General features: G+C 39.8%; 1 protein-coding gene across 1 annotated transcript in view; it reads right to left on the bottom strand.

Moving 5' to 3' along the window:
- LOC113037150 (pleckstrin homology domain-containing family G member 1) overlaps positions 1-13,009 on the bottom strand; it is a 58,549-nt gene extending 45,540 nt beyond the window's left edge. The window contains exon 1 of the mRNA XM_026193900.2: positions 12,786-13,009. Coding sequence (XP_026049685.2) covers positions 12,786-12,960 — 175 coding nt within the window. The 5' untranslated portion in view covers positions 12,961-13,009. The remainder of the gene's footprint in view (positions 1-12,785) is intronic.
- Between the last annotated feature and the right edge of the window lie 3,781 nt (positions 13,010-16,790).

Here is a 16,790-nt window from a genome sequence, read left to right on the forward strand (position 1 = left end):
AGGCTATTTATACACCACTTCCTTTTATTCACCCAGCTCATTGTTCAGACCACATCTGCTGAGGACCAAGGGCACAATGGCCAATCCATATATGTAACACACACACACACACACACACACACACACACACACACGAAATATTGACAGGCCTTGTTCAGGATCCAAATAAGAAAAAAAAGCCGATGCCACCTGTTACACAGAATGACATTCTTGCACTAGCACTCTATACGCGTGCACAAAGCCGTACTCCCGGATACCAAACCCAAATTAATTCATATATGCCTGCATGCAAATCAGCACAGACTTGCTGTTCTGCTGACTTCTCCTGGCATAACTGGACACCGGGTTAAGTGCTGAAGATGTCATCTCGTGACACAATAGAGCCCTTCATTCTCCAGCAGCTGTGTTAGGCCCCACGTCTTTGTAGGGCCTAACACAGCTGCTCCTAAACAAAATAAACGAAATGCATGCGCAATAAACTCTGATTCCCCAAATACTATAATACCTCAGCCCTTTCAGCAAGTTACTTCCTATGAGCACAAGAACTGCTCAAAAAGGCCTCTCCAGTGTAAACAGCTTAGACCATTATCTTCCCAACCCTCCACCAGCAAGCCACAGGGCTACAGTGGTAGGACAGAGTAGGGGAACAGGAAACCGGTACGGCTTCATTTTCAAGCCACTAACCCACCATCCTCACCACAGAAACCCATAAATCAGATCCAGGTAGACAATAATATAAATTAAAGTAGTTAAAAATATGACTCATAAATTGACATCAGCCACATAAACACATGACCTATAATGTGATTTTCTAACCTGGCTTCCAAAATGTAGAAGAACACCAGTTGAAATCTAGTGATTTGCTAAATAAAATAGAATAATTCTGCATTTAAAAACAGAGTAAGACCCATGGGAAGAGACATCCAACTCGAGCTCAACAGTACCATCAAGTGCCAAAAAGAATCTGCCATAGCAAGAAACAAACATGCACGCATACACACCACAGGAAGGTGGTTAGAGGATAAACACACATCCTTAAGTTTTCATTTGGGGGCTGTACTTGTACTTTTTGGCTGGCACTGTTGGAATGAAAGCTGCTCCCGATTCCCCCTCCCTCTACATATTTTCTCCTCGGTACAGGAAACAGTCGTTTGTCAGCACCACAAATAAATTGTTGTTTGTTTCCTGTCTTGGACGGGGGATTTCTTTTTCCTCCTTTTTTGGACCAGCTTTACAGATCTTGATCTGCTGTCTGTCTGTGTGTGCTGACATGTGATACATGTTTTTCCTAAGCCAAGCAAACCAGAAAAATATGGGACTGAGCCTTTTATTTACAGAGAAAGTAAAACATACAGAGTCAGCAACAAGGGTTGCAATTTAGGCTCAAGAGATGTTTTTCCTCACTCACATTAATCACAGGTTCATTTGACTCAGTTACAAAAAATAAATAGATAAAAAAAATGAGTGGACTACATTTTCACAACAAGTGCTAAGTGTTGAAAAATGTCCAAAACTAACCACTTAAACTCATCATAAAGCTCATTTAGAAACCAAATGCCCAACTGGCTCCACTAATCCTTTGCTTATTTGGGCATCCACAATGCTACACCCCAGTGCTCAGAGGGAGTCGGACCCCTGCCCCACTCCAGACGGGGGTTTCCCTGCCAAACGCTGCGCAACAATAAAACAAAGCCATCGCACTGGGGCCAGAGGAGGAGGAGGGGGAGCAGGGTGGGCATGCAGGGATGCGGGGTGGGGTGGAGGGAGGGCGGAAAGTGAGAGGAACAGCTGCTGAGTGGGAGAGCTGGATGAGGGGGGAGCATAGGAGAAAAAAAAAAGAAAGCTGGAGGAAGGGAGGGGGGGCTTCTCTCTTTTCTATGTCAGTGAAATAAATTACTTTTATATTTGCAGCCTGTTCAGGCTAAGCTATCGTTAGGAATAGACCCCCCTTGCTTCACTTTATGGGCCACCTCTGTTCTCTTTAAGCATTCGCAAATTTACAAAAGATGTAGCTCATAGCCACACTATTCTCTCCAGAATATTGGATTAGTGTGGAAAGTCCACATCTGCCATCTTGTCATGCACATACTCTTTTTTTTGCACTTTACAGATAGTCCTATACCTCTGTGTGAGGAATTTTCCATATTACAGTCAGTGTGTCACTCTGTGGTTGAAGTTGCTGAGTGCTGAAAGATCAGCTAAATACAGGAATGGAGATGAAAACTAGGAACTGCTGTTAAGTCAAGAGCTAGAGACCAACTGTGTCTGTGTGACAAGCTTTTACTCGCCAGGATTGAACCTTTGCCCTTCTCTTATATCAAGGTTTAATATCTGGAGCTAATAATTAAACATACACTACAGTTATTTGCAATAACCATGGTGTTTTTCCCCCAAAATTGTTTTGCCCATCTTCATTCTTCTCTTGTAGGCCAGACAACTCAGCTCCGTGACGCTCATCTGTTTTTGCTACTGCCACCTAAAGTGACCAATCACAAGATTAAAACAACTGACAGATGAAAAACATTGATTCTGCTGTTGAATTCAGGTGTTTTCGGACCTGTTTTATATAAGTGTATAAACTCATGCACCTAATCATGCAGAAATTAGAGACATTTATGAAAGAACAGGTCTATTAAAAAGTAATCAATTAATTTGACTGTGAAAATGCAAAAGGATGCCACAACTGCAACAACTCAGTTTGTGAAATTACTTCTTGTCCAGATAGTCCACCATCAACTGTATCATTAGAGTAACATCAGCATAAAAACTGTGCGCCAGGAGCTTCATTGCATGGGTTTCTATGTGCAATGTACTGGTACTTGGTACTTTTTGTCCAGTGTACCAGTTGTAATTTCTGACAACTAGTGGTGATCTGGAGGCAACGATGTGATAAGACTCATGAAACACTCACGCGTTGTTTGATACAATGCCCTGGGAAAAAAATGTAAAAGTCAGAAAAGTACAGTCAGCTGGACAGATAGTAATTCTTGGTTTTTTTTGTTTCTGTTTTTTCCCCCCCAACATTCTTTTGTTACTTTCATTTGCCATTGTAGGCCAGACAAGTAAACAGCATACTGAAACACCACGAAGCTCATCAAATTCAGCAGAAGCTGCACATTCACAAACCGAATTGTTTACAACTACACGTGACAATGTTGGCTTGAGGTACCCTGAACTCTCTTCCTGCACAATAAAGTGATCACTGACTACGTCAGGCCTGATTACGCTGTTAGAATGCAACAAGAGAAACCTTATATTCTGGTATTCATGTGGAAGACTGAGACACACCGCTAACTTAAACACTGCTCTCAAAAAAATAATAAATGTCTTTAATCCTTTTCCAACACTACATGGAAAGAGTTGTGTTGCTCTCAGAATAGTTGTCTTTATGACAGCAGACACATGTTGATGTCAAAGGGCAATTCTTAGAAATGTTCTCATAAATTTACAGCATAATGCACTCTGATTGTTTTAGTACTTTATATATATTCAGCAACACATCATAACCTCATTTTCAAAGTCCATTTGACAGCCTGCTGTTAGCTACTCGAATGTTTTGAAGACAAAACAAGGAGGCACAAATATGCGAGTTGCACACTTTACACACCCTTCTGGATCACCTGGTTCGATCCATAGGTCACACACCTGATGTTCAAGTTAATACAGCCACTGGGAACATCCGAATATAACCATTCACTTCACTTAACCTCCCGTAAAAACACAAGTAAGCAAATGAAAACTTTCAGATTTGCAAGTGTAGCCCCAAAACAAAACGTATTTGGGATATTTTGGCCAAATAAAAGGAAGCTGGTTAGTCTATAATTTGGCCCATAAGCTTAAAAAAGGTTTGTTAGTTTCAATTTGCCAACTTCCTTTCCACAGCTTTCCATTTTTTTCCTCAGCATTTTTTAAACAGACGCACTCTTTTTCTTTTGCTCTCCGCCTTAGTCAGCTGGCAGTACTTTTCACATGTACATTAAAATGAATACGTGCCAGAAATAGCGCAGGGTATTTTTGGGGTGCGACTGAAGACAACAAAATCAGCAGGGAAAGAAGCCAGGCCACACAGAAGGGGACATGAGGAGAAGGGAGGGAGGCACTCAGCCCAACAATGGCACACATTCATTTTCTGCTTTAGCTGGGTGTCATTCTGTAGTTGTTAAGTGCGACACACCACACAGAATAAAATTCTGATAGGATGTTAATATAAAAAAGTGCTAAAGTCTAAAGCTAATGTGCAAAAGGATTTATTCTCTAAACAACAGAAGGCCGACTAATTGCTTGGATTGATAGCACACCGACTACTCAAACTCTGCCTTTATTTTCTAGTATAAAATTACACCAAGTAGAAAATAAGTAGTCATGTTATTTGCCTTATCCTTTCTCCCACTTCCTTAAAATAGCCTTATTATCACATTGTTGGGTATGTCTATAGACTCTGAGGTACCACATCTACTTATCACAGGGTTGGCGGTTGCTCTTCCAGCCCACACGACAGCGTTTGTGATGATCAAACAGAAATGAGTCAAATTACGTTTTTATTTAAATTCTGTCAATTTTATCATTTCAACTATTGATAATTAGTCTTTCTTGTTTGATTTTTTGAAATACAGACAAGCTTTCTTCTAAGATGGGAAGCAGAAAAATAAACGGGTAATCGTGAAAAACTTGATGAGAAATGCAACTAGTGCGGCACATGACACAACACAACCAAACATTCAAAATGTTTTATTCACTGAGCCATTGAAATAGAAAGTATAATCTCCCAACAAAACCACCCTTGTCACTTGCATAGCTTTAACCTCAGTCATCAGACTTTAATCTCTCTTATTCATACCTGATGAAATCTCAGGTTTTTTTTAGTAAAACATTGACAGACATAATGCCCAGGAAAATTAGGGGAATGCACCAATATTTTGAAAGGTGCCGTCACAATCACATTGATTAAGTGAGATATTGAATAAAGACCATTAATGTATTAAAAAAAAACCTCAAACACTTACAAACCATTTGAAATGTAAAATCGGGGTGACACGTTTTATTATAACACACCAAATCCTGGCAAAATCCTCGTACATGACCAGTTCAGAAAGTTGGCACACAGGTACACACACAGATACTGACCTTTGAATCATTCAAGCATAAAAAGGAACCCAACTCAATGGGATGAACCAGTGTTATTGTGTTACACATAATAAACAACTTGGCAAAGATACCTTTATGAACTTGTGTGGAGTGTGTCACAAAAACAATTTGTTCCCATTTCTTTAGCCGAATCTACAAAAAAATGATGCCATTCTTAAGGATGGGAAACATTTCTAATGGGTATTTAAATGTAACCAGAGGAATTCATTTTCTACCACAGCATTTATCTCTGCATAGTTTCCCAATAAGAGTTCCAAACTGATAAACTTAGCAAGAATATGCCCGCCTTCTTTTTAAATACAGATGAACATGATAAAGTTTGAAGAAAACGCCTCATGGGGGTTTGTTCTCAGGGCTGAGTGTGGGAGCTTGGCTTAATCCTGCACTAAGACTTCACCAGTTAGAAAGCAAACAGCTACTCTAAAACTGCCTCACCCACTCAAAGGTTTGCTTTTACTGAACATCACCTCACATCCTACACTTATAATTTCAACTTGCAGGCCTTTCTTTCGTCACTCCGCTGAGCAGTATGGCATGGCCAAAACTGGATAAACTACACATGTGGCGAGACGATAAAAACATCAAAATACAAATATGTGTTAGGCAAATATGTATAAACACCTAGCTGTAGAATAAACCTTGCATTTTTAAAGATATCTTATGTAAATAATTATTGGTTGATTGGATGGGAGTGCTGTGATTGCTGTGTTTTTAATGGATGAATAAACTGAACCTTGAACCACCAATGGGGTGAAGTAGGCACACACACACACACTTGCACACACCACAAAGGACAAAGTGCCATAATTACCCACTTGATAAGCATGTATGTTTACATGCCCTTATTATAGTGAATTAGCTCTCTACTGCCACACACTGAGTGCAGACCAGGACACAGATGGGACTTGAGACGCACTTAGTAAGAAATGCAAACCAAAACAGTCAACCCCTGATAATGTATACACACCCTTAGCATGCAGTGATAGTGTCAATGTACAATAAGTGAGTATATGGATGGAGCTCCATTCCCATATATGGACTTCAATCAGGATTACTTTCTTACAACCTGTAATTAGACTCCTTCATTTGGAGCAGCATTTCAGCAAGTATTTCAGTCTCACCCTGGCCCTGACCTCCAACCTTTTAGCCTTTGGTTTACACGGTACAATCAGCAGGGAGCAATGGACTGGGACGTGCAAGTGCATAGGCGGATCCTTTGAAAAGCCGGCGCAGTGGACACAAGTGTACAGTTGCTGTCAGTAAATTCAAATAGTAATTCTTTCATATTTAAGATGTGGTGTAAGTGCATCCGGTGAGTTGTTTGTACTGAATATTTTAAGTACTACTCAAGCTTCAGAAAGCTCAAAGGTCTTTGGAAACCGGTGCATGAAAGTGTGTGTAGCTTTACACATATAATAACTTCATATTTTGCTTCCAAGGAGCCAGATTTTATTGTATTTTTATTTAAATTTTGGTCTTGAGCAACAGTACTGCAAGACTTTTTCACTTTCAATTTCAGTCTAGCTGTATATAGAAGACATTTTTCATGTTTGTGTGAAGTCACTTAACACTGACCTATAGATCATTCAAGCATGAAAAAGGGAAATAACCCAAGAAACAAACCAGTGATGTTTCTACATATAAGCAAAGCTGGCAAAAGTACAGACTTCCTTTACTTAAGTAGAAGTACAGATACCAGCGTGAAACTACACTCCAGTAAAAGTTGAAGTACCGAAGCAACTTTTGTACTCAAGTAAAAGTGAAAAAGTACAGGCTCAGAATTGTAATCAAAATAAGAAAGTAAAAAGTAGCTCCTTGAAATTCAGATTCAAGCTAACCTTTTTGACTGTGTGACTTTCCCTCCACACCTAAACAGTAATCAGGAGTCACAGTGGGATTTAGCAGGTGGGGAACCCAACAACAGATGTTTGACAAGCTGTCATTGCCGATGACCATTCCCTACACTGACACTATACTGTTTTTACACTACACAATATACATTTGGAATTCAGTTAATTAAAATAAGCATATTCACCTTAAATGGAAATTCATCTCTGCTATGCTTGATATAACCTCTAACCTAAATCTAACCATGAGCATCACAGCCACTGTTCAGCAGTCCAATATATTGCTTTACTGTGTATTCACCACAGTACTGCAGACTAACCTGATTATCTCCTGTCTTATCTTTGTTTTCTTACTCCATCTCTCAGTGAAGTTAGCTCTCAGTCAGGCAGAACCCTTTGAAGTACAGCAGCTGGAGTTTTAGGTAGCATCACACTGTGTGACAAACTGCACACTGTATAAAAATGTAGGGAGTAAAAGTAAAAAGTTTTCAGACAAAAATACTCAAGTACAGATACCTGAAAATTCTACTTAAGTACAGTAACAAAGCATTTGTATCTGTAAACTTTGTTACTAGCAATGTGTCAGAAAAACAATTTGTTTCTATTTCTTTCATCAAATCTAAAAATCTGCAAAACATGACAGAGGCTCTTAGATGTGAGGCTGCATTTGAGCCAGTGGTGTTAGAGATCTTATGAAACTGATGACATTATAAATGCAGAAAAGTACCATGAAATGCAATCGGGAAAGCTGATTGGTCATTCTTCAGCATGACAAGGAACCCAAACCCAAAAAAGACGGTCAGACCAAATATCAACTTTCAATTTAATTAAATTGTGAAAACTTGCTTTCACTCACTATGAAACTGTGTTTGCTTATGTGCTGTATTTCCATGTATGTTTGCACATGTTTCAATAAATTGCTGCACACATGTCCCAAATTTCTAAATATAAAGAAATAAGGGTGGCACAACACTTTTGTACAGAACTTTATATACTATACTTCTGTTCTATACCAACCAATATGAATTTTTAAACATTTAAAATTAAATTACATATTGGGGTCATCGGCTATTTTACTATATGTCTACCTTCATTCATGCTAATCTTTCTCTTAACACTTCTTATTCAACTAGGTGGGTCTTAAAGTTGCTGTGAAGCCACACTTAAAGTATTTTCATACTTGCACCTCATGCCAAATACTAAAGTCAGTGGGCCAAACTTTCCCTCTCCCCGTCGCAAACCTTGTAATTAGGTAAAACATGTTTTTACAGCATATCTCTAAGTACTTTAAGTAGTGGTTAGTAGTATAGAAAAAGCTTGAGCAGACACACGCACTTAAATCACAGACTACAGGTATGTCTCCTGGAATGTCTTTGCCTGCTGAGCAAATACAGAAACCCATCTCTGTTATCAGATGCACAGAATGGTTTGTGACACACAGCGAATTTACACAAATAATCCCAGCCACGCTTCATTTAACATGTGAAGTAGATGCATGAAGTGTGCAAAGGGGGCATCATTTCTATATGTGCTCCTTAGACTGCTCAGGTAAAATGATGCAGTTTGTAATCCCAGTGTCTCTTTTCCTCTGTGTAACAAAGACGGACACACGCAGTCTCATAAACATCTAAACTAAAAGATCTAAATAATACTAAGCTATTTAGATGCCATACCAGTCTGTCTATATTGCACAGTCTGACAGTGAACACGACTGTTTTACTGTGTATACATCATTAATTTAATTCCTTTTTAATAGTTCAATATCCTTTAATTCAAAATTTAATGAAAAAAACAAAAACAAACTATCTCCATTACTGAGATCAATTGCATGATCAATTTTGGACAAGTTTTAGCTGTTGAACAAATGTCACACATGGTACTTATGGCCAAACAGCTCTTTGGTCTTGTCTGTTCAAACGACATTCACCATCATCAATCAATCAGCTCAAAGTTTTGCATGTCTGGTATTTAGCACTCAGATAAGGAGGTTAGCCCAGTTTTATAGCTAGAGAAAGTCCTGACAGCGGACAGTATCCTTTTTAACTTCAAGAGAATCTTTCATCCTCAAATCTCAAGAGTACAGTGAACTATTTTCCTGCAGGTGTTTCCATGAAACCACCTGGTCGCTTTTTCCACTGTCAGCACCTACTACAAAAACACTTTATGCAAAGCTCTACACTATGAATAGAAAGATGGAAGTCTGGTGGTAAACAGACAATCCAGTAACCCAGACCAGAGGAATAATAATAATAATTTTAAAAAAAAGTATATTTTGGTTTTGAAAAGGAAGTTTAAAAGTTCTCTGTCTCGCAGTAACAACAGTCCAAAAATATCCCGGTTCAACACAAAGCAGGTCTCTGCATGTCCAACAGCTCTTGTCAGGGGTTGGACGTGGAGACACACACACACACCTTCCTATAAAATAGGAAGCACATGGTGATATCCATCAACCTTTTTGTGGACTGACATTCACGCACACAGACATACAGACAATCACAGGCATTTTGGAAATTATAACAGGAAGCTGCAGTCAGAGCAGCACAAGTTCATCCATCAAAGCAACGGGACGACATTTTTAAAAACACACAAACATGCGCGGGGGCGATCAGAACTTGTCCAAATAAACCAAACATTCATGTGCGCCCTTCTCCTTACGCAGCTTTGCATGTGAAAGGACATGCTTTGCATTTCAGACAAGGCCAACACCACTGTTTGCATCTCCACTCACGGCAGGAAGAGTAAAAATGACAGGCATTTGTTCTCGGTTGTTGTTATTAAACACTTCACAGATGAGCACCTTTTGATGGAAAAGTGGTGGTAAAGCTTTTCATGTTTTTTAGTAAAAGGTTGACAATACTGCCTATAATTTATGCTAAATTTAAAGATTTTAAGAGTGTGCACTTTGTATGTCTCTACAAAGAAGTTTAAATTAGAGCTGGATGTGCTGTTAGCAAAGCTCATTTCCTTTTCCTGTATGACAAGCAAGAAAGGTCATTCAGCTGTGCAGCTGAAGCCCACGTTGCCTGATTAAGACAAAGTCAGGTGATGATGGAAGCTGGAGGCCTTTTGTTGCTTATTTCACCAGTTTTCATCCGCTCACTGTTGTAGCAATCTTCATGCATACTATATACAGAAGCCATTGCTGCTTCGAGTTCGAGGGTAAAAATGATCTATAAACAACAGTGAAGAAAGTTATTGAAAGGTCAAACAGCTGATGGGTAAACTTTTTGCCTCATATTTTTCAACCTCTTCTCTTCACATCTTCCTTTGAATCCCCTTTGTCAACTCCTTCACGCCTCAGCTCCTACATGTGACCTCCCAGCAGGGAAGGTCGCCAGCAGCAGGTGAAAGATCACGACCCCCAACACAAAGACTCGCTGCCCTCTTCCTCGGCTTCAGCAGAGACTGGAAAAACAGCAGCCTATCACATCTCTCAACACTGACAATTTACCAGGAACAATTACAAAATACCAACAACAGTAGCCTTAAGCAGGGAATGGAGATTCAACAAGTCCTAAAATCGAACTGCTGTGAAATTGCATCTATACTTGAGGTTGTTTAAAATGAAACAAAAGGAGTGGAGATGAAAACAACAGTGGACAAAATAGGTCATTTCCTGTTTGTGTTTTTAATCAGCTCTGCTTCTGTATCGGTCTCCCAGAATGCACAGTAGCAGCTCTTCTCATCAAGAATACATCACATATGTGCCAAGGCTCCTATGGAAGCACAACTGAGTCCTTTCCGCCTGGAGCGCGTTTGAACTCCACATGCTATCTGGATCTGCTTCAGGCAGAACAGAGATAAAAGTGTTGGATTACAGTGGACATCAGGAAGGTATGAATATTATCCTTAAACGCAGCCATGTGTACGCACACAGTCGCCACACATTCAATCTTTCCTATAAACCATCATGCATAATACGAGCGCACATCACCTGGACCTTAGTTTAAATGTGGGGTGATTTATGATCAACTTTGTGAGAAAGAAACTGGATACAGCGTGGGACCGAAGGCATTCTCTGGAGCCATCTGTCTGAAGGTACTTTGGTAAAAACATCACTCAGAGAGAAAGCTACTTGACAGGTGCAGCTCATCCTAAACTCAAAGATAAGATGAGCTACATAAGCCTACATATTTTACAGTCTGATTAGCATTTTCATCCTTCGGTCTACGCTAACATAGATCCCTATGGCGGTGTAATACGTAATCTTAGGGCCACAGTGTTATTAGACAAGCAGAAGACAGTAAATCAGCAGGACTAGATTACAGGATATGAGGTCCTGTCTTTCCTGGGTTTAACATTACACGGGGGGTGAAGGTGCTAAGGTCACTAAATCTCAGGTTACATTCTCACGAGATTTAGAATAGCACAGCACCTGCCGTCCTCCTCTGACTGTGACGAAAGAAGGCAACACGGACGGCTTAACTGAATATTTCCACGTGACTCAATTTTGCTGTTATGATATTAATAAGGGATGTGCATTTCTGTAAAAGATTATATCTGTGATCAAAATATCAGTTTTGCTGATACCTGATTTTTTTGTTTATCTTGCGCTCGTTTTCATTTGTGCCTGAGAAACAAATGAAACAAATGGATAAATCGGGGATCGACCCACCGACCTTCCACTTGGTATACAACCCGCTCTATCACAGTCAAACATAGCAAGCTATGAACTTATTAGAAAAAACTGCAAGATTTGATAGCCACATTTTACAGTACAAAATTATTACAGGTAAGTAAACTAACATCATAAATGACTGATTCTCTGCAACGACGATTTAGTGTTACTTGGGTAAACAACTGCTTTTCAGAGATGTGCAGATACCTGCTGCTTTCTTTGTAGACAAATACTAACGGGTGGCTGGTCCATCCCCTTCCCTCCCCCTCATACTGGAGGTGAGGGTACAGAACAACACCAGGGAGACAAAGACCATTAATTCAAACGCGCAGGTGCCATCTTTAAGTCCTGTATCCATTTTTCAATAATGCATCCATGGGGGCAACGTGTTGCATCAGTAACATGTTGGTTTCCTGGCAGCTGGAACAAAACTAGCCATTTCCCTCATTTCCCTCAACCCGCACATAAGCAGCAGCGGTATCAAACCTTTCATCTAACCCTCAACAAGTGAGCAAACATCCCCAAAACCTAAACTATCCCTTTAATCCAGCATACAACAGCAGGAACAGTCACAGTGATGACAACAGTGCCTTGTCAGTCAAAGCTGCAAAAGCTTAATATGTTAGTGGTGGTGATGTTCTGCATTAATAATTATTTATAAAGATTAAAGTGATTCAGTGTGAAAGTCACCTGTGAGTGGCAAAAAGAGAGAAAAACACTGTGGTGAAATTTGACTTCCTTCAGCCATCTGCTGGCGTTTCATAAGAGCCTGGAGTGGGTCCAGAACTGTCAGCTCTTTCTTAGTACAGAGAGCATCAGTTTTTAGCAAAACCGATTCTTTGTAAGATGATTTTTTTAAAGATCAAAGACCCAAACATTGTTAAAAGCAGAACTTCACCAGACACATAGCTTACCACTAGCTACATGTCATTACATAACCGGTGTTATTGATTCATAGTCATTCTCATGCAACCTGTTCCGCCAGCAGTCTCTTCCTTATCTCCTATCAGCGTTCATCTGCCAGTAATTATCTTCCAGTCCTGCGATCTGACCTGCAGGCTGTTCACACGCACAGTAACTCCTCTGCGCAGCACACCTGTTTCTGAAATCACTCCGCTGATAACAGCGCGGGATCCGTGTTTCAACTTCACCTTAGGGCAATTCGTTAGACTCACGGGAAGGGATTGATGGGGGACCTGCTCGAAAAGTGCACCGAGGCAGTTTCCGCTCGCTGTTTTCTGTTGCGGGTGTCTTTGCAGAGGGCACATGAGCAAATCCTCGTCCTCCTGCAGCCACCGGAGACATGTCAACCTTGAATTGGAGCGCTGAAAACCCTCCTCGACACTTCATTAAATCGCAGCCACGCTGGCTCACCTGTTCACTTTGCCAGCGCCCTCGTTTACCTGGTCGTAAAATCTCAGTGACGTTACCTTTGCGTGGCGTCATTTTCCGGCTCACTTTATCAGCGTCGATACTCAACAGTTAAACTTTTTTGGACTTAATTAAAATAAATAATAAATAAAATGAGCTGTTTAGATGTAAAGGTGAAGAAATATATTTATAATTTAAAAAAAATTATTTAAGATTTTTGTGAATTTTTTTTCATTAGTTATGTATTTGTTTGTGTAATTTTGTCTTTCTTATTCATATAACTCTACATCAATGAACATGTTCATTGCTTACCAACGTGATCGGATAATGTTTAAAGTCACAGCCCCCATTTGACAGTTTCTGCTATGAAATAGGATTTACTGTTAGTAAGAAGGAAAACAGGCCATCTATGTAGGTTTCAACTTCCTAGAAGTCGCATCGTTCTACTTCAGGAGAGGTCTCGGGTTTGACTTCTTGGGAGACAATCGTTTTATTTTTTAATCTGCACGTCAAATATTATAGAGACCTACAGTTGCTCTATTTCATTAAAATGAAAATACTGTTGGCATTTTTCTGTAGTTGTACAGTCATTTGAAAAATAAAATTTTTTACACTCCTATCAAAAACTAGGCACTAAGATGCATGTGCAACCACCTTCAGCAACAATAATTTGAAGCAATAATTTTCTCTATGTATTTATCAGTCTCTGACATCGTTGTGCAGGGATTCTGATACAGTCTTTTTATGATGTTGCTTCAGTTCATTGAGGCTTTGTGGGCGTTTGTTTATGCACAGCTCACTTATAGGTTCCACCACAGCATTTCAATCAGGGTGAGGTCTGGATTTTGACTGTGTCATTGCAACACTTGGATTATTTTCTTTTTCAACCATTCTGCTGTAGATCTGCTGCTGTTTGGGATCATTGTTATGTTGCGTGATCCTTTTTTATCTAAGGTTTAGCATTCAGACTTTAATCTAGACTCCTTTGGTTTACAGAGGAGTTTGTAGTTGAGTCAATAATTGCAAGATGCCCAAGTCCTGTGGTTGTAAAACAGGCCCAAACCATCACCCCTCCTCCACTGCTTGACAATGGATGTAAGGTGTTAATGGTGGCATGCTGCGCTTGGATTTCTCCAGTCACCGTGCTGTACATTATTTCTTCAGTCTTTCTCTAATTGTCCTTTTATTGGCCCTTTTAATGAAAAACATTAAGCAACCAGTAGTTTGATGACTTCAAAACACTTTATTTTAAATCTCTTATACATTATTTATAGTGACTGTCTTTGTATTTTGTACTGGGAAAACCAAAACTAACCTCTTATCTTCCCACTGTCTATTGTTGGGCATAAAACAGAATGCGGGATAGGACATATCTCTAACAGCGTTGTGGTTATTTCTCACATTCCTGCCTTTCCTTACTGCTTACCTTGCTGACAGACAGACGGTAGTTTTACATCTGTAGCTTTTATGTGACTCACTGAACAATATTCTTTTGTCTGTACAGTTTTGATAATTCTTTTTTCATTTTGATTTATAGGTGTCATGCTCTCTGGTGAGTATTATCTTTGTCACTGGGGAGGTCATGGCCTGAATGATTATTCCACAGAGGACAGGCTTAGCCACTGAGCTTTTCTCTGTGATATCAGCTTTCTCAGAATAAGATGACTTCATTGTCAACTGAAACTGCTGGAGTCCTGAGAGTGAGGAGGATTTTCCCTCAGGTAAAAGCTGACAAACAATGCCAAAGCTGTCTATTTACATTGCTGTCCTTCTAGTATGTCAGTGTCTAGTTTTCAGTGGAAGAAAATATAGCTTGTTAATTGCTGTTTTTCCCTGTACATGTAGAGACATGCCTGATCATTTTTAGCGTGGAAATCCCTTAGTCCGTGGAAACAGACATGCACCTAGCTATAGGGCAGATTGAGAACAATTCCTACTATGCTGATGGTGACAGATAAAATCTGTTCCTTTGGTTTCATTTTGAAAGTATACACGCACTGATGCTGCTCAGCTTTTGATTTGACATGATTTTATCATTTTCAGAGTGAACGCCACTTTTAAGCACCGAAATATTAAAACAGCATCTGATAAAAATGTGTTTAATCTCGTTTCACATTACAGGCTTCAAAGCGACTGATGTGTTATGTGACATTCTGTGACACGAGAAAATTATGTGCTGTTCAAAACAGAAATTTATCTCAGATGACTCTGGGACACTCAAAACGACTTCCTGACGACCTGATAAAGATTTCCTGCATTTAACATTGTTTATGCGTTTCAATTATGTGCATACATACAGATGTTGTTTTATTTTCGCTGTCCGGCCATCTATTTTTACCAGTTGTCTTTTAAACATTTTTTCTTTCACTATTTTACATCATTCCTCACGCAAATGTTTTTTAACATTGCAGCTGTAACCATTAAATCTTAAAAAGTTAAATTACAGAGAAAGGTTCTGGTAACGCATTGGCCTGAATACCATATAATTATAAAACAGAAAGATTTTGTTTATTCACAGAAAAATGTCATTTTTTCTCACTGTGGATCCATTTGAACAAACAAACAGAAAAAGGAACTTTTCTGTCATTTAATTGTTTATTTATAACTTAATTACTTTGTTGCAGTATGAGTGGTGTTAGGGTGGGGTGGGGTGTCTTTATCAGTAGGAAAAGCTGTAAAATGTAAATACAGTTAAAAGTCCTAATTGGAGTCTTCATCAGGCCAATTCTGGTCTTGTTGCCACTGATGAGCTGTCCTGTACTCACTGGTGATACTATGATGCTATCTGATATGAGGAGTTTGTCACAAGGCAGGATGCAGGGTACACCCTGGAGAGCTTTCTTGACAAAAGCCTGTTGCTTTTGTCAAGAAGCTGGAGTACACAGAGAGAACCCACGCAGGCACAGAGTGAACAAACAAGCTCCATACACAAAGGCCTTGGCCAGTCACTGGATTTGAACCCAGGACCTGCTGCCCGAGGCCCTTCTGCATTGAGTTTGCATGGTCTCCTTGTACCTGTGGTACGAGCAGAGCCTTCTGCAGCTCAACGTGGCAAAAGACCAAGGAACTGATTGTGGACTTTTTAGGAGGACCAGGAAAACCTTCACCCCCGTTTCAATCCAGAGAGGTCAATGTTGACATTGTAGAGGACTATAAATACCTTGCAGTACACATAGACAATAAACTGAACTGGGCTAAAAACACCACTGCACTCTACAGGAAGGGCCAGAGTCGACTCTATTTTCTGAGGTGGCTGAAGTCTTTCAACATTGTTGGACAATGCTCAGGATTTTTTGCGAGTCTGTTGTGGCCAGTGCTAGCCTCTATGCTGTTGCATGCTGGAGCATCAGGTTGAGGGTCCCAGATGCCAACAGACTGAATAAACTGATCCGCAAGGCCAGTAATGTTGTGGGGATGGAGCCCACCCCTTAGGGTGGTGTATGAGAGGCGGATGTTGTCCAAGATAAGGACAATGTTGGATAATACCTCCGCCCACTCCATGACGTGCTGGCCAGTCACAGGAGCACGCTCAGTGAGGCCATCTCCCTGTACAACTCCTGCATTTAATACACTGTAAACACTGCAATAGTTACACCCTTTTGCACATACTCTACAGTAAAATAACAGATGACAAAGTTCACAGGTTAGAGTCAAATATATCACCTCTCTAATATTCTCACCTTGTATAGATTAGTGCCATTTCTTAAATTTGTAAAGTTTGCAATATATTGTATTATTTAACCCACATAATAATTTACATAATTTCCTTAGGGATTATTAAAGTATTCTGATTCTGATTGTCCTTGAAA

Source organism: Astatotilapia calliptera, chromosome 15 (assembly GCF_964374335.1).
Source record: "Astatotilapia calliptera chromosome 15, fAstCal68.1, whole genome shotgun sequence".
Classification (NCBI taxonomy): Eukaryota; Metazoa; Chordata; class Actinopteri; order Cichliformes; family Cichlidae; genus Astatotilapia; species Astatotilapia calliptera.